Source organism: Taudactylus pleione, unplaced genomic scaffold (assembly GCF_031769625.1).
Source record: "Taudactylus pleione unplaced genomic scaffold, aTauple2 ptg000279l, whole genome shotgun sequence".
Classification (NCBI taxonomy): Eukaryota; Metazoa; Chordata; class Amphibia; order Anura; family Myobatrachidae; genus Taudactylus; species Taudactylus pleione.
In genome coordinates, this window is record NW_028284681.1 from 2,224,638 (window position 1) to 2,250,169 (window position 25,532).

General features: G+C 44.5%; 1 protein-coding gene across 1 annotated transcript in view; it reads right to left on the reverse strand.

Annotated features, from left to right (window-relative positions):
• The window catches only part of ZNF335 (zinc finger protein 335), a 67,483-nt gene that overhangs the window by 15,112 nt on the left and 26,839 nt on the right, over positions 1 to 25,532 (reverse strand). Inside the window, exons 10-11 of the mRNA XM_088481929.1 lie at positions 5,381 to 5,541; positions 3,367 to 3,596 (exon numbers count right to left, since the gene is read on the reverse strand). Of these exons, the coding sequence (XP_088338055.1) occupies positions 3,367 to 3,596; positions 5,381 to 5,541 (391 nt within the window). The remainder of the gene's footprint in view (positions 1 to 3,366; positions 3,597 to 5,380; positions 5,542 to 25,532) is intronic.

A 25,532-nucleotide genomic window follows, 5' to 3' on the forward strand; every position in this document is an offset into this window, starting at 1 on the left:
GTCTTATACTTAGGGGTAGACTATGAGGGCAATCCCGCGGTTTTAAATGCTGCCAGCACAGTCACTATGTTATACAATTCCGGCCCAAACAGTACTTTCCCGACAAAAGGTAAAGACTCAAGGGCTCTCTTGGACCCTGCACCCGCCTTCCAGGTCCTTAGCCACAGGGTCCTCCGAGCAGCCACCGAGGTTGCTGATACTTTAGAAGCTAGAATACCTGCATCAATAACTGCTTCCCCAACATATGCAGCTGCTTCTTGCATGTGGCAGAGATAAGACAGCTGTTCTCTGGTAGCATCTGGCATACTATCTTCCAAAGACAATGTCCATTCCTCCATAGCCTTGGTCACCCAGGCTAAGGCCATAGCCGGTTTGGTAATAGCTCCAGATAATAGAAAACTTTTTTAAATCAGTTTTTAGATCTGTAGCCTCCTTAAGAGAGGATGCGGCTGGTATAGGTAATGTAGAGCTCCGGACTAATCTTGTCACATGAGCGTCTACCATTGGAGGAACTTCCCATTTGCTACACTCACCAGGTAAAAATGGGTAACGAGAAGTTAAATTCTTTGTCGCATGGAAACGCCTATCTGGATGCTTCAGATATGAGATCAGTCAGTTGTTCAGACTGAGGGAGATAATCATTTACCACCTTCTGACGCATAAAAACCAGAGTCTTATGCTGGGTACACACGTAAACATTTTCTGTCCTACCATTCAACTAGTTGATTGGTTGGAATGGAAATCTGGTAAGGTATGAAAGCAAATAACAATCAGCAATCTGCTCCCAAATGCCAGAAAATGGACAAAAACTGTTGTTTCAACAAATTGTTTAGATCAAACATTTAACAAACTTGTCTGAACGACCATTTTAATCTGTTTTCTGGCATTTAGGAGCAAACTGCTGATCATCATTTATTTACTCCCATACGTTACCAGATTCTCATTCCAACCAATCAACTAGTTGGATGGTTGGACAGAAAATCTTTACGTGTGTACCCAGCTTTAGATTTAGGCAAAAACCTCCTCTTCCTCTATACTTAGGAAAGATCTGACTGCTCTTACCAGAGAGGGGAAATCTACTGAGGATTGGTGGTCTTCCTCAAACGAGTAATAACTGGAACTCTGAGTATCAGTCTGATGATGATGATTATGCCACGTAAGGATCCTCAGGCAATGCCTGAAGGGATGCTCTCTTATTCTTTTGCTTTTCCATCACTGGACTATTTGGTTGCATCACCTGCTGAGCGGCTATAGGATTCATGAGAGACATATAGATGGATGTAACTGTTGAGGGTACCCCACAGAGGGATGCAGCACCATTGCAGGAGCCTGTGAAGCTGCTGCACGGTCCACTAAATTCAACAAGACTTGAGACCACCCAAGGTGGTTCTTGTGCAGGTGCTGGTGTACCAGAATGGAGAAGAGGCTGTTTACAATAGGCATTACATAAACCATCTTTCACAAAATCCTGCTCTGACAAGCCTGCCGAACAGGATCTACATGGTACCAGCATAGGAGGCTCAACCTCCTTCTTTCCTGTGCTTTTAGACATAATAGTGTGTCACAGGTATAAAGTATAAATGTAATGCGACAGTCTTCACAAGTAAATGTGCAAGACTATGAAAAACCCCACACACCTGTGCAGAGGGATGAGGAGAAACACAGTGATAGATATATCTGACAGTTCAGAAAATAAAAAGATTGTATCAATACAGCAGCTAGCGTTAAAGTCACATACAATGCAAATATATTACATATGCCTCGCAAATGTTAATGGGCTCTGAATGTGAACTGTGAGCGTCTCAGTACACAAGGCAGTCATAAATAACAAATCCGATGCGGCAACCTACACCGGAAGCTGCGTCTGGGTCGGGGGAGGAGCGGCTGGGGGAGATCTCATCTCCCCTAAACTGCAATTTTTGACGACCGGGTACGCTGGCCTCACAGCAGTAGACGCTTAATAGTGCGTCTACTACCCATCCACGGCATCAGACGATGAGGTCCCGGCCGCCTTAGTGAGGCACTCTGACGAGCCTTTCACCCGCAGCAGCCTCCGATGCGTCTCCTACACCGGAAGAGAGGACTGCAGGTCACGATTCCCCGCAAGCGAGGAATCGCCTTACCTTGTCATCTCCTTGGATCAGATTGCAGTCCGGGCCTCAGCGTCGCTGCTAACTAAGCTTCGCTGAGACCCGCCGAAATCCCCAAAGCTCGTTCAGGAGCTGGCGTTTCAGCATCAGCGGAGGTGGCAGGAGTCGTAGTACATGCGTCCCCTTGGACACTTTCCTGCAAGCGAGGTTAGTACTAATCAACCCAGTATATATAAAAAAGGTAATCAACAAAATAAAAAAAGCATAGGACTGTCTAAGCAGTCCCGCTATTATAAAAGGTGCGTCTGGACACTTGCCGAACACCAAACAAAAAAACTGAATGCCTGTGGCTAGGGGCGGGGTATATAGGGAGGAGGCCCTATGCATGCTGGGAGCTTCAAAGCTGTAGCTGTTTGGTGCAATGGATTACTCCAACTACATACCCCAAGGTAGTTCCTGTGGACCCTATGGACCTTGAATAAGAAACCACCCATATTGTTTTCCGTATATGGGTGGGAGGACACTATGTACCCTATGACGCCCATAATTACCCCATGTAATACCCCTTTTACACAGACTTAAAAATCCCGGGTTGATGCACGTGAAAGCGCATCATCCCGGGATTTTTGTTGGTGTAAATGGATCAACCCCGGTCACTGGATTGCAGGGTTGAGCATGGGTCATTCCTGTATCACCCTGTAGTGTAAACGACGCTACCCAGGTCACGATCACCCAGGTCACGCCAAATGCCGCCCGATTGGCCTGCTTCAGTGGCACTTGGAGATGACATTTCCAAGCGTCCACTGCCGGGCCGACCAGAACGAAGCAGCGCACCCCACCCGCCCTCCGTGCCTCCGGACCGCATCGGAGTAAGGTAAGGGGGTCGCGGAGGGGGAAGGAGGGTAAGAAGCGCTGTTCACCTGTGCCGGAGAGCCGACTCAGTGCTGACCTGGCTACGGAGTCAAAAATGACAGTTAGGAGCGGATTGGCTGGTACCTTATCTCCATCCAAGGCTTAGTAAATAGACCACTGAATCCCAGCAATGTGTTTGTGATGTGCCATTAAGAGCCATAGGACAGAACACAGTGTACGCCCTGCCCAAAGACGACATTAAAGGTAAGTGCTAGATATAGTCTACAATGGAGTGTATCCAGTAAACAAATTGTATTTTATAATGGGGTAATAGTTACAAAATACACTCAAAAACATACCAAGGTATATTTGTCCCTAAAAATTGTCCTTAAGTGCATCACATATTGACCTATTTTGTACAGACCTCTGTTTCTTGTTCGGATAGACCATGGACATCTGGCTGCTCATGCTGCTGTTTCAGCTCCTCAATCTGCTGAAGAGAAAAAAACGGCCGGCGACGACAAGGGGTTTCCTCGGGATGGCGCTGAAACCATTCTTGGTACAGGTGTGCATGTTTACACTGAACATGCAAACGTAGGTTCTTCTTGTGCTTGGTAGAAAAGTGACAATAATCACAAGCAAAGGGCTTTCCACCTAGGAAAATATGAGGGCTCAGCCTTTGTAATCAAATGTAAAGTACTTTTCAAGTGCACATATATACATACATACATACATACATACATACACACAGAGTATGGTTAGACATAGGTAACCCCCACCTACCACCGCAGCTACTGCTTAGGAAGTCTGTTTTCGCTCTCTTTTTGTAGCGATGGAGATTGCAAGAGGGGGGTTAGTGTTGCAGCCTCCAGTGGGGAAGGTGTTGCGGCTGCAAGCAAGGAAGGGGGTCGGGTGCCACTGTCAGAGCTTTCACACACATACAGAGCTACAGGAGAGGTCCCTGCAGCTCAGCCTTACACACAAAGGCAAAACTACGGGTGGCAGTCAATGAATTAAGGTGGTGGTATGAAGCACTTCACTATCATTTAGTCTGTGCAGTGCAGTGGCTGTGCAGCCTATTGCTACTATGCATGGCTTCTACCTCTGAGTCCAGCCTCCTCCTTGGTGGTTCGGAGTGGAGGTCCCTTCTCCATCACAACCTGTTTTCCGTGGTCGTGGCAACAGCTCACAGTGGAGTTGAATCTGAGTTGCGAGCAAAGTGGCTGTAGTTGCTGACAGCCGTGGAAGTCTAATTTACTACCTTATGCTAATGTGAGAATACCTAGGACTTACTCAGGAGAGTACCATTCCGCCCATTGATTTTACGCTGCCGGCCGCAACAGTCATCATTACTATCAGCACTTGCAACAGCCCCATGCTAGAGAGAGATCCATCAGAAACATGATTCCTATCTTCTGGCACACGATACTCCTGCAAGTCAAGCAGTTTCATGCAATCGCTTTGCCGCTGCCCAGTTCCCGCCCCAAAACATTCATAAAATCACTTCTGCGCTGTATGCAAAAACTCGCCGTTTGCCTCCGTGAAGAGCGATCCGTGTGACCCAGAATCAGCCCCAGTGAGAGGCCAGTATGACAATGAGAATAGAATTCATAATCACATCAGCAACAGGTAAGTGTAGCTGAGGGGGATTGGGTATGGTTGAGGAAAGTTTATAAGTCTACGGAGTAAGTTGTGACTGGGTTTTATTATGAGGGTGACGGATAGTGCTGTAATACAGTCAAGAGGAAGGGGTTAATTAACATGAAGGATTTTTTTATAAGACTGATGGAGGAAATTAATGAGAATGGAATTACATGATGTGGTGATTAATTAATGATGTAGATATAAGGGAATGTTTATATGGGGAAGGTGAATTAAATTGGATGAGTATATTTGTTATGTTAACCGTGAAAGAGTTAATGATTTTTTAGGTGGTGTTTTGAAAGTAGGTCTATGATATAACAGTAAGGGCCGGCACCTATAGATTGTAAGCTTGCAAGCAGGGCCCTCTTACCTCTATGTCTGTCTGTTATTACCCTGTTTTGTTCTATCAATGTTTCCAATTGTAAAGCGCAACGGAATATGCTGCGCTATATAAGAAACTGTTAATAAATAGATACTCTGGCTACAGAAGTGCATATAGTGCCAACTAGAGGACGGAAAAGTTCTGACATTGCGATGATGCCGTGTGCTGTATCTGTCGCCCACCCCACAAAGTTAACAACCCTAGAATACTTTTTAAGCTTTGCCTTCAGATCGAGTTTGTCTAGAAAAGGTATTCATTGCATGAACGGTTAGGGGTGGGGGCCTCATGAGATATTAATCTGGCTCTCCATACATAAATACATTCATTCAACAAGCTGAACACATTTCTGGCACATGTATATTGGCATAGGTTATACACACAGACACCCACACATCGCTGGTGAATACAATACCTGCATGTTTGGTTGCCTGGTGAGAAAGTAGGAAATCTTGGCGGAATGTATGATACTTGCACTGATTGCATTCGAATGGCTTGTCATTCATGTGAGTGAGCTGGTGAGTCAGAAGCTGCTTTCTGTCTTCACACATGTACTCACAAAACTCACATTTATACCTATAAAGAAAAAAAATTAAAAAAGAGATCTGGACATTACACTAGGTAAGGGCTTCACGTTTGGGAGTATTTCTGCCATTTACATGGTATGACAGCAATTACACATTTGATTTAAAATGAGGAATACAGAACATTCCAAAGGGATGTGCATTTGTTCACAACAGTACCAACAAGTGATGCAATTGCAGACACATGTGACAGATAGCGGATATCTCTATGTTAGTAGTAGTCCATTAAGTCAATAACACATTTTAAGGTAAGACAAATAGCATAATGGAAAATGTAAGGTTTTGGGTTCCAGGGAGATACCCTAACAATGAAGACTGAAATGATGCTTTAATGCCGCATTCTCAGTGGCTTGGCATTGTTATGTTGTCTTAATAGTTATCAAAATAAGATATTGAGAATAAGGGCATCGGTATGAAACAACGGCGGCTGCTTAGCCACCGGTTCAAAACCAGTCAGGAGATCCCGACGCCGGTTGGTAAGTACCCTAACCCTCCCCTCTTCCCCTAACAGTCCCTTAGGGGTGCATAGCCCTAAAACTCCCGGGGTGGTGCCTACCCTAAGTCCACCCCAGGGGTGCCTAAATCTAATCCCCCCCCTTCCCGCACCCTAATCCTAACCCCTCCCGGGGGGTGCCTAACCCTAACCACCACCCCAAAACCTAACCCCGCTACACTCCCTAAACCTAACCACCCCCTCCCCCTCCCCGCAGCTAATGCTAAGGACACCCCGGAATTACCTAGTTCAGGCTGGCGTCCCTCTTTGTTCCTGCGTCGGAATTAAGATAGGCGTTAGAATAAAGACACCTATCCTAAATCCCCTGGATTTACCTCGCTCGGGCTGGCGTTGGGTATCTCCTGTCAGGATATGTCTGCCGGTCTATAAACTGCATCCCAGAATAAGGGCTACTGCTATGTCAAACTTGTTTGTACAGGATACTTTAAGAGGTGACCCCACTATTTGTAAAATGTTACCATTATTCCTCATACCAGATTCTTTCTCTAATATAATCTGCACATTGTACATGAATTGTATCTGCCTAGGCTGCAAGCTTTGTGCTGGACAGACAAAGAGAAAACGGGGAGAGAGGAAGATCGAGTCAGTGAGCCAGAATGGTTTAAATTTCCTTAAGATTATTCTCGTCCTGCTGGGCCAGCTGCTGCAGTGCAAATGTAATGCAATTGCCAAAAATAAATACTGTATAAGGAACCACTGCTATAAATTGTAAGGATATAAGACAGCATCAATGAGTTCTTGAACCATTTAAGCATAAAGCTGCAGGTAAAGTGATTTTAACACTTAAACTGCCATTGCCATACATTTTGCTGTCCTGGCTCCCATTTCAGGAATTTAAGAAATAATGGTGCTGGACCCTAATACAGCTAAATGCTTGTAAATACTCTTATTATGCTCTACACCATTTTCATTTGGAATACTTGTTTTCTTCTTAATTATTTAGTGGATGCCCCCATAACCAATAGTGCTGGAGAAGGGGGTCCTCTAAAACTTAACAAAAGTCATTCATCAACATACTTCCAAACTTTTCTATTTTTCGAAACTGGAATAATGTGCAAACTCCAGCGTGAAGCACAACTCCTGACTCTACATGTCAGCACACACGAGAAGGTGGCGTGGCCACATCTCCTAAGCGCTGTGCCAACCCTTGGTCTAATTCCTTCCCCTGAAAACACCCTTTAAATGTCATGTAGCACACATCCCAACTGTGGAATCGAAACAAAGTCGTTATTGCAACACAACCCCAAATCAGGATGGCCCAGCCTAAATCGGTACAGTTGAGAGGTAAGCATCAGCCCTGCACCCAGGGAACTCCTTTTGATTCGTGAAACCCTTCAACCTTCTTGGGACTTTGTGGATCCTCCTGTTCTGCCTCCATCACCCAGATCAGGAAACAGCTGTACTGTATAACTAGTGTTTTTGTTTTTCTTTAGGAAAACATTAATTTCACTTTGGAATTCTCTAGGGCGTATAGGTTTGTTTTAAATGGGTTGGTTTCTAGTTCAAACTTTTAGGAGATAGCAATTTTTGTTTATATTCACGCTCACAATGACAATTCTTAGAAATAGTGTGTGTGTAATATATATATATATGTATATATATATATATATATATATATATATATATATACACACACACACACATACATACATAAATATATACACACATACATATACACACACATACATATACATACACACACACAATTCTGTTTAATGGGTTTGCCTATCATATGTATTTATGCATTGTGGTTGCTCCACACTTAAAAAAATATTGTTTTAATGGCTTGACCTAATTTTTTTACCAAATCAAGCCATTTTTTTTTAAAGTTCGTTAAAGTGGGCGACTCAATACTTAGGCAATACCTCAGCCCTCAAGGCACACTATCTGTCCTTGTTTTAGTAATATCCATGCTTAAGCAGAGATAGTTAAATCAAAATAACTAGGGTACTAATTAAGTCACATGTGCTCAATTATGGCAATCCCTAAAATCTGGACTGTTAGTGTGCCTTGAGGACCATGGTTGTGGAACCCCTGACTTAGGGCCTAATTTAGAGGTGGATACATATCCAACTGTGATGCATAATAATGCACTTTGCTACTTTGTACATTTGCAAATAAATCCATCCACATTAGGGTAACAATAAAATTACCCACGCGCCTATGTGCCTGTAGAGGTGAATCGCAGGCAATAAAAGTTCAATACACATAAGTTTAGAATGCACCATGACTTTGTGAGGTCTAGACGGAACATCCACTTATGATTCTAATGCTGAATTACACAGTTTATCCTGGCACCCCTGGTGAGGTGGGTGCCAGAGTAATAGTTAAAAACAAAAACCAGACTAAATACTGTTGTGAACCTACAAGTCCCATCATCCATCATACATCCCAGAAATTGACTGCATGGACAGCCCAGCCATTGACTGCATCCATCATACATCCTAGCCGTTGACTGCATCTACCTCCATGTACATTTTATTGGAAACCTAATTCCATAGTAAGAAATATACAACTTGCATATCAGTGGAGCCACAACGAGAATGAACGACCTGGAGGGGCCAATACATGTCCAACTAATTATTGCAGTGTGGTTTTCCCATCTTGCAGCCAAGTAGACACTAGCCACTTGACAGACTGCATAATGACCCCCTTGTTCAGTTTTATCACTGTCCAGCTACAATCAAGTTTGTCTTATATGTAGGTTTTTTTTTGCCTCTATGGAGTACTTTAGGTAGAAAATACCCAAATAATTTAGTCTCACATAATAAATAGTAAGCAAGAGGGTTTATGTTTTTATTTTAATTAAAATGTTTTTTTTCTACAGTGTGTTTTTATTAGATACTATTCTGGAAATTCATATTCAAGCAGGTGCTGGCTTCCATGGTATCCTGGTGCTTATAGTTGCACAATAGTGATTTATTTTTCACATCAATTACCCTATCATCCACCTAACCATGGGTGCCAGAAAGAGCTCCATTGCTATTTAGCATGAGGCTGGTTATATCCTAGAGGAGAGGGCCTGCCTGCATGTGTTTTGCAAGCACAATACGGGCTAGTGCTGGTTCACATTATAATCCCATGCTGCATGCCTTTCTGTAATTGTGTAACCTGTCCAGCCTGGTATTAGTTTGGGCTTTTGCTAAGGGTACCCCTATTTTAGTAGTAACCAGGGCTGCCGAGATAGGGTTGTGTGCACTATTTACCCAGGCCTGCTGGACGTGCCAGTCAGAGGCCTCGGCCAGCTGTTGAGGGGGACAAATGACCCCCTCATTTCAGCGGCATATTACATGTTGTTGACACACCCTCTCAGTATCACCTGGGCCCTGCAGATGTCTCAACGGCCCTGGTAGTAACCTCAAGTATGGGTTATTCACAATGTATTGTGTATAGGTTTGAGTTACGTTCTTACGTGTAACATTAAATTAGGTCTTTAATGCATAAAAAGAAAATATAATGTTTTCATAGCAATGAGCCAAAGCCAATCAGTCTCAAATATGGCTAGGTCATCTGAAGCACAACATTTACACTACACCTCTGGCAGTGGTAGAATTATAGAGGACACAGACTTGCAAAGTGGCTTGTTATATCAGTGATAATTTACAGTAGGTGTATACAATTCCTTAGAATACACAGTTCTACCTCATGAACACTGAAGTGATGGCATCAAAACTGATCTAAGTATTGACAATTGTTTATACAGAATATTTACAGAAATTCTTATATTACTAGCATCACTTGCCTATTCTAAAGAAAGGGAGAGTTATGGTAAAACTTACCATCGCTAACTCTCTTTCTTCGAAGTCCATATGGTCCACAGAGAGACATTGGGGTGTAGGTGGGACCTGGGCGACTGCACACCAACAGCAAAGCTTTTCAATCCGAGGATGCTCCGGTCCTTCCCCCTATACCCCACCCATAGCCTAAGGGCACTTCAGTTTTGTTAACAAGCCCAAGGCAGGAGCAGGATAGGAGAGAAGGAAGACTGGTACACTGAAGAATCACACACTCAAACAGATAAGGAAACAAGTGACCAGGAGAAAAAACCCATAGAAGCTAGGAGCTTCAGGACGGGTGCTCTGTGGACCCTATGGACTTCGAAGAAAGAGTTAACGAAGGTAAGTTTTACCATAACTCATTTTCTTCTTCAGGGTCCATAGGGCTCCACAGGGAGACATTGTGAATGTCACCAGGGCGGGAACGCTCCTAACCCAAAGAAAGCATCCTGAGAGGCAAATGTACCAAAGGCATAAAACCTGAGAAAGGTGTAGACAGAAGACCAGGTAGCTGCCTTGCATAGCTGTTCAGCTGAGGCACCACGCCGGGCCGCCCTCGAGGCACCCACAGAGCGAGTAGAATGAGCAGAGACTGAAGCCGGCATAGGAAGGCCAGTCTGCGTGTAAGCCTGTGAGATAGACTCTGGCCAGATGGATTCGCATGACTTTGTTAGCTAGCTAGCCATCCCTTCTTGTGGAATCCATATAGGTCAAAGAGAGTCCGATTTCGCGATGGAAATAGTGCAGTCCACGTAGATCTTTAGAGCACGGACCACGTCCAACGAGGCCTCACCTGCCAAGAGGTCTGGTGAATTAAATGCCAGAACCACAATTTCCTCATTCAGGTGGAAGCGAGAAACCACCTTGGGAAGGAAGCCTGGGGGTGTACGAAGAACAGCCCTGTCATGATGAAATATTAACAAGGGGGAGCGACATGAAAGTCGCCTAAATCCGATACCCGACGGGCAGATGCTATAGCCAGAAGAAACAGAGTGTCTTCGCAGTGAGCCACTTGACATGCACTGATTCCAGGGGTTCAAATGGAGGTTCCTGAAGTACTTTGAGCACCACTGACAAATCCCATGGAGCCACAGGAGGAACAAAGGGAGGTTTTATACGTAGAACAACTTGCATGAAGGTGTAAACATTCAGTATAGTAGAAATTCTGCTCTGAAACCAGCTAGACAAAGCAGAGACCTGCACTTTCAGAGATGCTAGGCGGAGGCCTAGATCCAGTCCAGCCTGAAGAAAGGCAAGAACTAGTGAACCTTAAAGACTTGCGGGTCATTTTCTTGGAACACACCATGTGTATGCCATATTCTGTGGTAAATCCTGGCTGAGGCCAGTTTACGTGTCCCAAGCATGGTCTGGAGCACAGAGCTGAAAAAACTCTTAGCGGGTAGGAGGGTTGTCTCAAGCGCCAAGCCGTTAAAGACACATGGGCTAAGTCCGGATGTAGACATGGACCTGGAGACAACCGGTCTACTCAGAGGAAGTTGAAGAGGAATGTCTATTGAGAGTATTGAAGATCGGAGTACCAATGACGTCTGGGCCAAGCCGGAGATATGAACAGGACTGTGCCCCCCTCCTGTCTGAACTTTGAAAGCACTCGAAGAAGTAGGGATATTGGAGGCAAGAGATATGCCAAATGGAAGTTCCATTTCACTGACAATTCGTGTATGAAGGCCGCGTCGGGGTCCTGTGTTCTGGCTCAATAAATTGGACGTTGTTGTATCTTGGGGCCATGAGATCCACTTCCTGAAGACCCCATTTGTCCACTAGAAGCTGAAAGACTTCTGGATCTAGAGACCATTCTCCTGCATGCACGTTGTAATGGCTGTGAAATCCACTTTACAATTGAGAATCCCCAGGATGAACACTGCAGACATGGCATAGAGATTGCTTTCGGCCCATGTGAGAATTCGGGGCACTTCTGGCATTGCTGACTGACTTCAAGTGCCCCCTTGGTGATTGAGGTAGGCCACAGCTGTGGCGTTGTTGGACTGAATTTGTACTGGCCTGTTTTTCAGAATATTCTGAGCCAGAGTAAGAGCTCTGTAGATGGCTCAAAGTTCCAGGATATTGATTGGCAACACTGCCTAGACTGGGGACTGTTGGCCCTGGAAGGAGTGCTGGCCAGTTACCGCGCCCCACCCTCGAAGGCTTGTGTCCGTGGTGAGGAAAGCCCAGTCTGGGATCCAAAAGGGACGTTTGTAGTCACCAGGTTAGGGACAGGTGAACCACTGGGGAAGGCTGATCGACTGGGATTTGAACAGATGGGTTAACCCGTTCCACCTGGAGAGGATCAGGTTTTGTAGGGGCCTGGAGTGAAACTGGACTAACTCCAACATGTCGAAGGTTGACACCATTGATCCCAAGGCCTGCATTGCATAGTGAATGGACACTCTGGGCTTGTGGAGCAGTCTGTGCTTTATTGTAGAAATCTTGTCCACTGTTAAGAATATTTTCTGAACTTGAGAGTCCAGGAGGGCTTCCAAATGTACCATCCTTTGAGATGGTGATAGAGAAGATTTTTTTCCGTGCGTTTGAAGAAAAAGGCAACGGTTACCTGAAGATGGTGGTGAAGAGTCTCTGGGGAGCTGGCCAACAGCAAGAGATCGTCCAAGTATGAGAGCAGTCTGATCCCTTGACGGCAAAGAGGACGCCATAACTGCCATGATCTTGGCAAAGACCCCGGGGGCCGTTGAAAGGCTAAATGGCAGAGCCTGAAATTGGTAATGTTGCTGTAGTATAGCAAACCGGAGAAATGGTTGATGAGAAGGAGCTATAGGTACATGTAGGTAAGCGTCCTGAATGTCTAGAGATACCATAAAATACCAAGGCTCCAAAGCTAGGATAATGGATCGGAGTGCTTCCATACAAAACCTGGGCACCCTGATAAACTTGTTCAGATATTTGAGGTTGAGAATAGGCCGAAGAGACCCATTGGGCTTCTGAACCAAGAAAAAGGTAGAATAATAGCTCTTGCCCCATTGTGAGGAGGGGACCCAAATTATTATTCCTGAATTCAGTCAAGACTGAATGGCTTTTTGGAGCAGCAGGGCCTTGGTTGAGTCTGATTGAGGTCCTGTGCAAAAGGGTGGTCAGGATGAATCCGTGGGAGACCACTTCCCTTACCCAGGCAATCCAACGTGGTTTGATGCCAAACCTGGCCGAATTGAAGAAGTCAACCGCCCACCCTGGGAGCCCCCAGTGAGAGGCCCGCCCCATCAGGCTGTAGGCTTGTCCTGGACGTATAGTAGCCCAGGCCTGTTTGGCCCTAGGCTTGGAGGCCTTGGTAGATGTCTGCTGTCATGGAAAAGACTGACCCTTGGCTTTCCTTGAGGGTGAAAGGACTGAAAGGATGACGTCCGAGGCTTTGTATTATATGCAGAGAGCAGAAACACCGTATTGTCAGCCGCCAAAGTAGTCACAATTTTATCCAATTCTGGACCAAATAGGATGTCTCCTGCATAAGGCAGACTCTATAGCCCATTTTGATTATTAATCTGCTTTCCAGGAACGTAGGCAAAGAATATGGCGGGCCACTACCGAAGTGGCAGATATCCTGGAAGCAAGGAGAGCCATGTCCATAGCTGCTTCACCCAAGAAGGAGGCTACATCTCTAATGTGAGATATGTAGGACAGCTGTTCCCTCGAAGCATCAGGGGGAAAAGTCTCTTCAAGGGCCTCTGCCCAACTCTCAATGGCTTTTGCCACCCATGCCTTAGCCCTAGCAGGACACTTAATAGCTCCTGTAAGAGAGTATATACATTTATGACAAGCTTCTATTCGTCTATCTGTAGTCTCTTTCAAGGAGGTTGCAGTATGAATGGGTAAAGTGGCATTTTTAACCAGATGTGCTACATGAGAATCCACTGCTTTGGGGGGGGAAGAGGGTAAAAGGTCCTGAACCGTTTTGGAATTTGAAAACTTTTACCGGGCATATTCCAAGCTTCACTCGTGATCAGATAACTGGTCAGAGTGAGGAAACTCTGGTTAAACAACCTTTTGTCGCTTAAAAAGTGCATGTGTTTTCTTAGGAGCAGGTTCATCCACTTTTTGTAGAATAGTTTTAACAGCTCTCACAAGAGCAGGTATATTTAGTTTAGAGCAGTGGTTCTTAAACTGTGTGCCTCTGGACACTTGCAGGGGTGCCTCAGGTTGGTGGTCCAGCACCAAATCAAATGCTTTATGGTTAATGTAATGTAAATATGAAGACAAACAGAAGCACAAACCTGTCCACCACTATATAACTAAACCTAAGGATGACCGGTCAGCACAATTTACTTCACTACATTTTTTTCTGAATTTCATAACAAACAAACTTAGGGGTGCCATGAAACCAATGCTAATACTCTAGGGCGCCGTGATTCAAAAAAGCTTGGGAACCACTGGTTTAGAGGGTGGCTCCTATTCTCCTGAGATGGAGTCAGAGAGATCTGCGTCTTCTGCCTCCGCAGATGATATCTCAGAATCCGATAACTGTGTGGATTGGGAAGATATCATAGTACATTTAGAAGGCTTAGTAGGTAAAGTCTTTTCTTTTTGCAGCATTTGCTGAAAAACTGTAGAGGTATAAGCCAAACTCTGTACTGAGGTAGACAGTACATCTACCCATGGGGAGGCAAAGGATTTGCAGGGAGTACCTGCTGTGGCCATCCCATAGGGGAGCTACTACGGGGACTGCTACTTGGTCATTTGTGAAAAGGCAGCCCAGGGTGTGTCCTGAGGGAGAGACACCGGGGCTGATGGGCCCGGGCTGTGTAACAATTAATACAGAGACCATCCTGAATGAGGTCCCCTGTGGCTAAGCCTGCAGAGCAGAATTTACAAGACACTAGAGGAGGAGGAGCAGCATCACGCTTCTGGTTATTCTTTCCTCTGCCAGCCATAGCCACAAGAATAACAAAATACACAGTATGATACAGTGCAATGAACACCCTGGATAATATGGCACAGTGTGGCATGCAACCACATTATAAAGTATGTGAATGCACCTCACAAGTATCTGGGAAATGTGAGGTACAATGAACCCCCTTATACCTTAGTATGTCAGTGTATAGTAGAATAAAGGGAAAGGTATAAGCTGTACAGCAGGGGTCTTCAAACTTGGCCCTCCAGATGCTGTGGAACTACACATCCCAGCATGCACTGCACATAGTTTTAGCATGCTGTTATATCAAAAAGGTGGCAGTGCATGCTGGGATGTGTAGTTCCACAGCAGCTGGAGGGCCAAGTTTGAAGACCCCTGCTGTACAGTATAGAAAGTAGAGATTAGCGCTAGCACAAGTCACATACAATCACAGAAAAACATTACATGTCTGCAATGGGCACTAAAATCAACTACACAGACCACAGTGGCTGGTAGAATATAGCGCTGTATGACCTGGCCCATGGGAGAGGTACACAGGGAGACTGACCCAGCATTCCCGGAGACCTGTTTGCAGAAAATGGCTGCCTCGCTTCTCGGCAGGGGGGGGGAGGGAAGAGCAGCCCAGGGAACACAAAGACCGCAGTGGAATGGCGCCCTGGCCTGGGGAAGGTGCTGCAGGGAGAGTGCCTTCTCCCTTTGCTGACATTAACCACCGGGTCCCCTGGCCTCCTTACATATGCTCTGTGCCCCGGTGGTCTAGTGGAGTCGAGGGCACACCTGTGTCCACATCAGCGCCTCCGGTCTCCTGAGAATGGAGGCAAAACTGCGCAATAACGCGGGTCCCCGCGAATGGGTTTCCGAGTTACTGTACCTGTCCCCTGAATTCCGGGCTGCAGTCTGGGGTGCCCCTCGGAGCCCCGCTGGGAGTACCTAGCACAGGCTAGGAGTCATGGCACCTCGGAGAGGTGATGAGGTGGTAGCACAGATGTCCGGAGAACAGTCTGGTGCTGCTCGCAAGTTTCAGTAAAAAAGAAAAAAATTAAATAAAATAAAAGCTTGGGCTGCTTAATGCAGCTCCGTTATAATGGTGATAAAATATGTATAAAATGCGCTTCAATGACGGGTGCAGCTAGAGCAATTCAATAGAGGTCACAAAACTCTATTGTATTTATTCTGTTTCGATAAAGTTCCAGCGCTCCCTACTAGACCAATAGTCCCAAAATTCAGAAAAATAAATTTATTTCAATCTTCATGGATTTTCCCACATCTAGAGTGATTCTTCTCTTATTCCCCACAATGGTGTCCAATGTAGCGTAATTCAGGGGTACATAAAAAGAGAGAAATATATGCCAGATATAGTGAAGTACCGCTTTAATTTCACAACATATACAATAAAAATATCCACCAGCACTGAGGGTATAGGCAGCGTACCAGATATGTTTGCTGGTGTACATATACACCTCCATATGTGTTAACAAGGAGCAATCCCGGGAAAAGCACCTGTATTCACGTCCACTGATGTACTCCAAGTCCCTCCACATCCAAAGAAGCTCCTTCCCTCTGTCCACCAACACGTTTCAACTGGTAGTCTTTTCAAGGTGTGTTGATTTTTTAAACTCTAAGCCCTATCATACCTGGTCCACCCCTGTCAATCACAGGAAGTGACCAAAAAAACAAAACACACACACATACATACATATATATATATATATATATATATATATATATTAGGGGTGAACGGGTTCGGTTTTACTCGGATTTACTCGGATCTTTAAACGGCATTTTATTGGCTATCGCCTATCATGTGTTTTGGATAGCCAATACAATAAATCCGAATTTGCGGTAAAGTGGCGATAAGAACCGAGTAAATCCGAGTAAAACCGAGCCTGCACATCCCTAATAAATATATATATATATATATATATATATATATATATATATATATATATACACACACACACACACACACACACACACACACACACACACACTCATATATTGACCTTTTTATGGGCAGAATAAATTTTTTTCTCTTTCTCAATTCCTAAATGGGAGGTGAGAATGCAGTGGTTCCTGTGACAAAAAACCTAAGCATAACCACTTCCGGTTATCGCGTTCCCTGTATAACGCACCTGAAGAATTCTGGGTGATCAGGTGTGACGCATCACGTCACCCGTCTCGGGAACCGGTGAATCACCCTGCTCAGATGCCTGCCCATCCGAGTTTCCTCCCTTCTCTATAACACTCGTGAGAGACCCAGAAGTATGCGGGTCACCTGAGGGTGTAAAGTCTACGTCTGGAACGCAGACTCCTCTCCCGAACCCGGAAGTATGCGTCCCACATCGGAGGAAATTCACATAAAGCCCTCATACATCCCAGATGTCCTATAGGGATGAAACTCATGCATAAAGTGCAGTGCGCCCATAAATTACATATAATCTATTTAATTTTATCTAAAACAAGGCCTATTTAAACATATACAAATAATTTCCATAAAAGAACAATCAGAGCAGAGAGAATATTTAAAAGCAAGCAGAGAAAGGGGAGCATATATTATAAAATAAATTATGGTAAATAAAATGAGTTAAAATTAGAATATATAAAATTATAAGAACCATTTAATTTCAAAATCATTGTTCAGACCGTTCGGTATGAGGGTTTTTAATTCATAAATGGACTTCATTTCTGTTTTTGCTAAAATGTTATCTATACCCCCTTTGTCTCCAATGGCGTTTTACTTGCATTATTCCCATCACTCTTTTTATCCCTGTTACCGAACTTTTATGACATTCTTTAAAATGATTTGAGAGAGTGTATTTAGAAACCCTTTTGATATTCCTTACGTGTTCACCCCACACCTCTTTCAATTGTCTGGTAGTGCAACCTATATACTGCAATCCGCATGTGCATTCAATTAAATAGTCGCAATTCCTACTGTTACATGTGATGAAATCCTTCAAGTTATATACTGTGTTGGTACTATTTGATTTATTTTCTTCTATTTTACTCTCCTGTTTTAAAAGGTTCTTACACATTATACATAATCCACAGCTAAAGAATTCTTTGGCTTTTATTCTTTCAGGTCTTCTATTGGGTATTGCACTTTTTACCAATTTGGTTTTAATATTTGGAGTTTTTTTGTATGCAAATTTTGGACATTCAGTTATAATAGATTTAATCACTGGGTCTTGTTTCAATATATACCAATGTTTTTTGATAATGTTTTCCACCTGCTTATGTTGGTTATTGTAGGTGGTGATGAAAGACAAAGAAAAATCTACTATTTCTTTTTCTTTCTCTCTACTCTTCTCAACCAGTAATTCCTCTCTATTTATATTAGTCATTTCCTCTGTGTGGATTAATCTCATTCTCAGAGTATCCTTTACTCAAAAATTTACCCATAAAAAGGTGTATAATAAATTATATATATAATTAAAGTGGTACTTCACTATATCTGGCATATATTTCTCTCTTATGTACCCCTGAATTACGCTACTTTGGACACCATTGTGGGGAATAAGAGAAGAATCACTCTAGATGCGGGAAAATCCATGAACATGGAAATAAGTTTATCTTTCTGAATTTTGGGACTATTGGTCTAGTAGGGAGCGCTGGAACTTTACTGTATTTATTCTGTTTCCGTTATAATGGTGGTCCAGCTCCTGCCGGACATCAACGAAACTGAATTGCCCTCAGGCTATGAGCGGGGTATAGTCGGAAGGACCGGAGAATCCTGATATTGAAAAGCTTTGCTGTTGGTGGGACCTGGAGGACCAGACACCTACACCCCAATGTCTCCCTTGTGAGAGGGCCCTATGGACCCTGAAGAAGAAATTAAGAGTTATGGTATAACATACCTATGTTAGCATACTTTTGTTAACACTTTCTGTGGACCATAGGGTCCACAGAAGTTACCTTAGGGTATGTGGTTGGAGTGATCCAGGCACCAAACAGTTAAAAGCTTTAGCTCCCAGGATGCACTGGGTCCTCCTCCATGTATACCCCGCCCCTGGCTCCAGGCATTAGTTTGTTACCAAGCCCAAAAGCAGGAGAAGGAAAAGATGAGAAGGAAGGACAATTGTACCTCAGAAACACTATCTCTAAGAAGAGGGAATCATAGAAATACAAAAGAAAAAGATTACCCAACACCACCAGATGCGTTAGGGTAGGTGTCCTGTGGACCTCAAAGGAAAAGTTAACAAAAAGGTATGTTATATCATAACTCTTAATGTCTTCTTCGGGGTCCATAGGGTCCACAGAAGTTACCTTGAGGATGTCCCAAAGCAGTTCCCTTAAGGGTGGGGACACTCCTGTTTAGTTGAAAGGAGAGTCCGATGCCCACAGGAAGCATCCTGAGAGGCAGATGTATCAAATGCTTAAAATGTGACTAAAAGTGTGGACCGAAGACCACGTGGCCGCCTTGCACAATTGTTCAGCAGAGGCACCACGACGAAACTCACATGATGGTCCCACAGATCGAGTAGAATATGCTGTCACTGTGTTTGGAACAGAGATCCACTTGTGTGTACGCTTGAGAAATTGTCATACGAAGCGACCTAGCCAGAGTTGGTTTGTTAGCTGGCCACCCTTGCTTATGACAGCCATACAACACAAAAAGAGAATCCAACTTCCTAACGGAGTTGGTGCGATCCATGTAAATATGTAGGGCGTGTGTGTACAACATTCAGAGAAGCTTCACCCCTAGATAGGCCTGAAGACTGGAAGGCTGGAACCACAATTTCCTTGTGAAAATGGGATACAACCTTAGAAAAGGTAACCCGCCCTGGAACGAAGAACAGCTCTATCCTGATGAAAAATCAAAAAGGGAGAGCGACAAGAAAGAGCTGCCAAATCAGAGAGCCTGCGGGCAGAGGAGATAGCCAGAATAAAAACTGTTTTCGATGTCAACCACCTAAGGTCTTACTGATTTCAGGGGTTCGAATGGGGGAGCCCTGAGAACCAGAGACAAATCCCATGGAGCTACCGGAGGGACAAAGGGAGGCAGTACCCTCAGAACACCCTGAAAAAATGTCCTAACATCAGGGAGCGGGGCGATCCTTTGCTGAAACCAAACAGAATGCAGATGCCAGAATGCTCAGGGTGGCCAGGCGGACACCCCGGTCTAATCCAACCTGAATTAAAGCAAGCACTCGAGAGATCCTAAACACTCCAGGATCATATTTTCTATGTTTACACCACTGAAAATACGAGTGCCAAACTCTGTAAAAAATGTGGGCCGAGGAAGGTTTCAGCGCCCTAAGCATCGTCTGAATTACAGAACTGGAAAAAACCTTGGCTCTTAAGATGGAAGTTTCAAGAGCCACGCCATCAAAGACAGATGGGGGAGGTCCGAACACAGGCAGGGACCCTGTGTTAACAGGTCTGGCCTTAGAGGAAGAGGCCATGGAGTGTCTATGGAAAGACTCTGAAAGTAGGTGAACCAATGGCATCTGGGACAAGCAGAGGCTATCCGTATTACTGTTTCGCCCTCCTGCTTGAATTTCCTGATGACCCTTGGGAGAAGGGAAAACGGAGGAAACAGGTATGCTAGCTTGAAGTTCCAATTCACTGCTAGAGCGTCCACAAATTTGGCTGCGGGATCCCTGGTTCAGGACTCGTACCTGGGGACCCTGTGGTTGTGGCCTGAGGTTATGAGGTCTACCTCTGGTAGTCCCCACCTGTCCACAAGGCTCTGGAATACTTGTGGATGAAGAGCCCACTCTCTGGCAAGTATATCCTGCCGACTTAGGAAGTTCGCTTCCCAATTGAGGACTCCTGGTATGAACACTGCCGAGATTGCTGAAAGATGACATTCTGCCCAGACCAGAATGTTCAATACTTCCACCATGGCAGCTTGACTTCGGGTGCCTCCCTGTTGGTGAGGTAGGCTACTGCGGTGGCATTGTTGGACTGCACCTGGACAGGCCTGCCCTTTAGTACATCTTGTGCCTGAACGAGTGCTCTGAAAACTGCACGTAGTTCCAGGACTCTCATGGATAGGAGACTTTCCCTGGTCGTCCATCTTCCCTGAAATGTGTGCCGACCTGTCACTGCTCTCCATCTGCGGAGGCTTGCATCAGTAGTGAGGAGCACTCAATCTGGTATCCAGAATGTGCGACCCCTGTTCAGACAAATCGTCTGCAACCACCATGAGAGGGACAGCCGCAGCTCTGGAGAAAGACGGATCGTCTGTGACTTTATGGAGTGGTACTCCCCGTTCCAGCGGGAGAGGATTAGAGTCATTGCAGTGGTCTGAAGTGGAACTGAGCATATTCCACTATAGCGAAGGTGGACACAATGGATCCCAGAACCTGCATCGCTGAGTGAACAGACACTGACTGGTTGTGGAGAAACCTGCGAATCCGCAACTGAAGTGCCACAATCTTGTCTTCTGGCAGATATATCCTCTGCGCCAGAGAATCTAAGCGTGCACCTAAATGCACGATTTGTTGTACTGGAAGAAGCGATGACTTCTTCCAATTTATGATCCAGCCGTGGCTGTGTAGAGGTAATTGTCAGTCTGAGATAATGCTGCAACACCTGTGGAGATTGTGCCAATATTTGGAGATCGTCCTGGTATGGCAGTATTCTGACTCCCTGGTGCCTGAGGCAGGCCGTCATTACTGCCAATATCCTGGTAAACACCCGAGGGGCTGTTGACAAACCAAACGGCAGTGCCTGAAATTGCAAATGTTCCTGCAAAACCGCAGAAACCGTTGGTGGGACAGTGTAAATGGCAGATGCAGATATACATATTGAACGTCCAAGGACACCATAAAATCCCCTGGTTCCATTGCCAACACAATTGACCTAAGGGTTTTCATACGGAACCTGGGCAACCAAATAAATGTGTTAAGACCTTTTAGATTCAGAATAGGCAGGTGAGATCCATTGGGTTTTGGATCAAAAATAGGTTGGAATAATAACCCTTTCCTACTTGATTCACTGGAACCCGGATTATTACCCTGACTCTGGAGGGCCAAGGCCTTTGCAGACTCATCTGAAGGAGTTGTGCAGAAGAATCTCTGCGGGGGACTTCTCCAGAAAGTAAGGGCATACCCCGGAGAGACCACCTCACAAACCCAGGCATCTGTTGTCGTGAGATGCCAGGTGTCCAAAAACTGAAGAAGTCGGCCTCCTACCCTGGGATTCCGCAGGGGGAGGCCTGCCCCATCAGGCCACGGGTTTATCATCTGACATGGAAGCCAGACGTCTGTTTGGCCAAGGTTTCTTAGATTGCGGTCTCTTACGAAAACTGGTTCTAGCGGAAGACTGACCCCTTGCTTTTCCTTGTGGCCGAAAGGACAACTGCTATGGTCTAGGAGTAGATGTTGAAGGCAGACCAGCCGCCTTGGAGGCGTAGCTACAATCTTATCCAATTCTGTGCCAAACAGAATGCCTCCTGTAAAAGGGAAGGGATTTGAGGGCCTTCTTGGACCCTGCATCTGCTTTCCAGTCCCTTAACCATAGGGATTTTCGAGACACAACTGAGGCAGCTGAAGCCTTAGAGGACAGAATACCGGCGTACAATGCTGCCTCTCCTAGATAGGAGGCAGTCTCCTTAATATAGGAGATAATTGTCAACTGTTCTCTAGAAGCCTCTAGAACTGTATTTTCCAGTGCCTTTGTCCATTCCTCAATGGCCTTAGAAACCCAGGCCGTAGCCATGGCCGGGCAGGTAACCGCTCCTGACAGAGAAAAGACCGCCTTGAGAAAGGCTTCAAGTCTCCTATCTTGGAATTCTTAAGGGAGGATGCACATGGTATTGGCAATGTGGCGCTCCTGACCAGATGTGTCACATGCGCGTCTACCGTTGGTGGAACTTCCCTTTGTAACATGGAATCGCCTATCTGGAGAACTCCATGCTTCTCCCATAAGTTCAGAGAAGTGCTCAGATTTGGGAAATTCAGCTTTTACCACTTTCTCTCTTAGTTCTGCCTCCTCATTATCTATGTTTAGCACAGCTTTGACCACCCTAATCAAGGAGGGGGCATCTGCTGTTGGAAAATGGTGCTCCTCTGCTGCAAGAAACTCTTGAGAGGAGTCCTGTATATCCTCACACACATCAAAAGATGCATCAGAGCTTACAGGCTGGACGGAGCGATAGGAAGAAGCCGACCGCCTTCTGGTTTTAGGATGTACTGGCCTAGCTGCTTGCAGCGCTTGCTGAAATGCAGCAGGGGATGAAGTCATACTCTGACCTAAGTGGGCCTAAAAGTCCATCCAGGATGGATGCATAGGGGGCATAAAGATAGTAGGTTGTAGCTGCTGAGGATACCCCATAGTAGGGGGCCGGCCTAGGAGCAGATAACCGGTCTACAACCTGTGCCATGATCTGGGAAAAGGAAGCCCAAGGGGGTTCCTGCCCAGGAGCTGGTATATTTGACTGATGTGGTGACTCCTTATAACAGTGACCACATAATCCATTGTGCATGAAATCCTGAGAGGATAACCCCGCTTTACAGGCCATGCATGACACCAGCACAGGGGCTTCAGCCACCTGCTTTTCAGTTTCTTTAGACATAACAATATCCCTAATGTTATGCAAAGTAATACACAATGGGATAATGTTTCACACCCACAATAACCCACACACCTGTAGCAGAGGGCTTATGAGGAGAAACAGCAGTGATCGCTATAACCGACAGTCATTCATATATAAAAAGGCAGTATAACACACAACAGATTTCACCAGTCACATGCAATGCAAATAATTTGTAAAATAAATAAATTTATAATACATACATTTTATATATATATATATATATATATATATATATATATATATATATATATATATATATATATACACACACACACATACACACATGCAATAAGCTCATCTGCGAACAGCACACAAGGCTAAGTAGGATATGGAGCTCTGTATAACCTGGCCACCTAAGGAGAGGTATACAGACAGACTGAACAAAACCTCCTAAGATTGCAGCCACCGAGAGGACCTGCAAGTGGTCTCTGGCCGTTTCATATAAAGGGAGGCTGGGCGGGGCAACCCAGACGCGGGAAACCTCGCATCTGGAACGGTCTGGGGAGGGGACGCTGGGGATAGCATACCTCCCCACCTGCATCGTCACTCTGCTGACCCCTGTCGAAATCACCAGTTCCCGTGCACTGGTGTTGCGGCGCCGGTGGGGGTAGATGGAGCAGCAGCACGGGCGTCCATTCAGACGCCTAGTGCGGCTTACTGATAATTTAAAAAAAAAAAAAAAAAAAAAAAAAAAAAACTTGCTTGGGACTGCTGAGGCCCTGTTCAGTACGCTGCACTCCTGCGCACCAAACAAAAAACTAACTAAATGCCTGGAGCCAGGGGCGGGGTATATATATATATGGAGGAGGACCCAGTGCATCCTGGGAGCTAAAGCTTTTAACTGTTTGGTGCCTGGATCACTCCAATCACATACCCCAAGGTAACTTCTATGGACCCCGAAGAAGAAATTATGTATAGTAACAGGCATCTGTAACAATGTGATAAAAGCTCCTCGGTATTTATTCATTCCAGGACAAACATTTTCTGAAATAAAAATATAAACTACTAAATAAAAATATAAACAGCCACTGAAATATTGTCAATATATATTAAGAACATCTGAACCCAATGTCATTTGTACGCGTCGAAGATTTCACAATAAATTGGAAAATATTCAGCGTGGATGAGATATAATCAATACATTTAATGTAACAGAATATTCAACTGCTGATTTACTTAATTATAATTATAAAGTAGGTCATGCTCCGTTAAAAAAAAAAAAAGGGCTAATTTCAAATATCATATAGCTATAACAGAATGCACAATCAATAAAAATACTTTGCAATAACACTAGCTCAAAGTAAAACTACTATAAAAACAAATAAGGCTTCGAGAAGCAGGGAGAGAAAAGTTTAAAAATATGAACTGGTAACATTAGATAAATCAGCTAAAATAAACCACAGCTGTAAAACAGAATAAATATCAAGTTCATCTGCTGAACATACATACATACATACATACAGAACAAATGGGATTGGTGGAAAGAAAAAAGGTAAAATCAATATGGGGGTGCAGAGAAATGAAAACGACAAAGGGGGAGGCGATTACGCATGCAGTCTCACTGCAATGATATGCTAATCCTCTGCGATAGCTATGCCGTTGTAGCACAACATAAGGACGTCCACCTTACACACATCCGTATACTTTACAAGTCTGAGAAACATCAGTAACATTGAGTACAATCGAAGCCACACACACACTTGCACAAGGTCAGACCTTACTCTTAAATTGCTAACCTCATCGCACGCAGTGAAAGCCCAAGCTGCGTATGGCATCGCAGTGGCTAATTTATGCACACCCCTGCAACGGCGTTAAAAGTTCAGAGAGGGTATTCAATATGGGTGCGATAACATTGTTTTTTGCGTTAATATCACTGGTTTTAGTTTTACACCGTATTCAATTTCAAAGACATCGCAGTTTTGAAAAGTCTTTGATAAAAAACGTGATAACTTTTCACCATTGAATAGGTGTCGAAAAAACGTGCAGAATTGGGGTTTAGGGGTGCAGGCTTAAAAAAAATAGCCTGCACCCTGAGATTGACATCTAAAAAAGAACTGTGTCAAAAAAAAGTTTAAAAAAAAAAAAAAAAATAGGGACACCCCAAAAAATGTATTTAAAAATTGGGGTGCAAAAAAAAAAAAAAAAAGGGGGAAAAAATTGTTAAACAATAGGGAAATAGGTTCAGGGCTATTCTGCAAGTATGCGGCAGGTGTTTTCTAGAATAGAATTATAGCGGCAGGTGCACAAATGCAGAATTTTTAAAAACTGACTT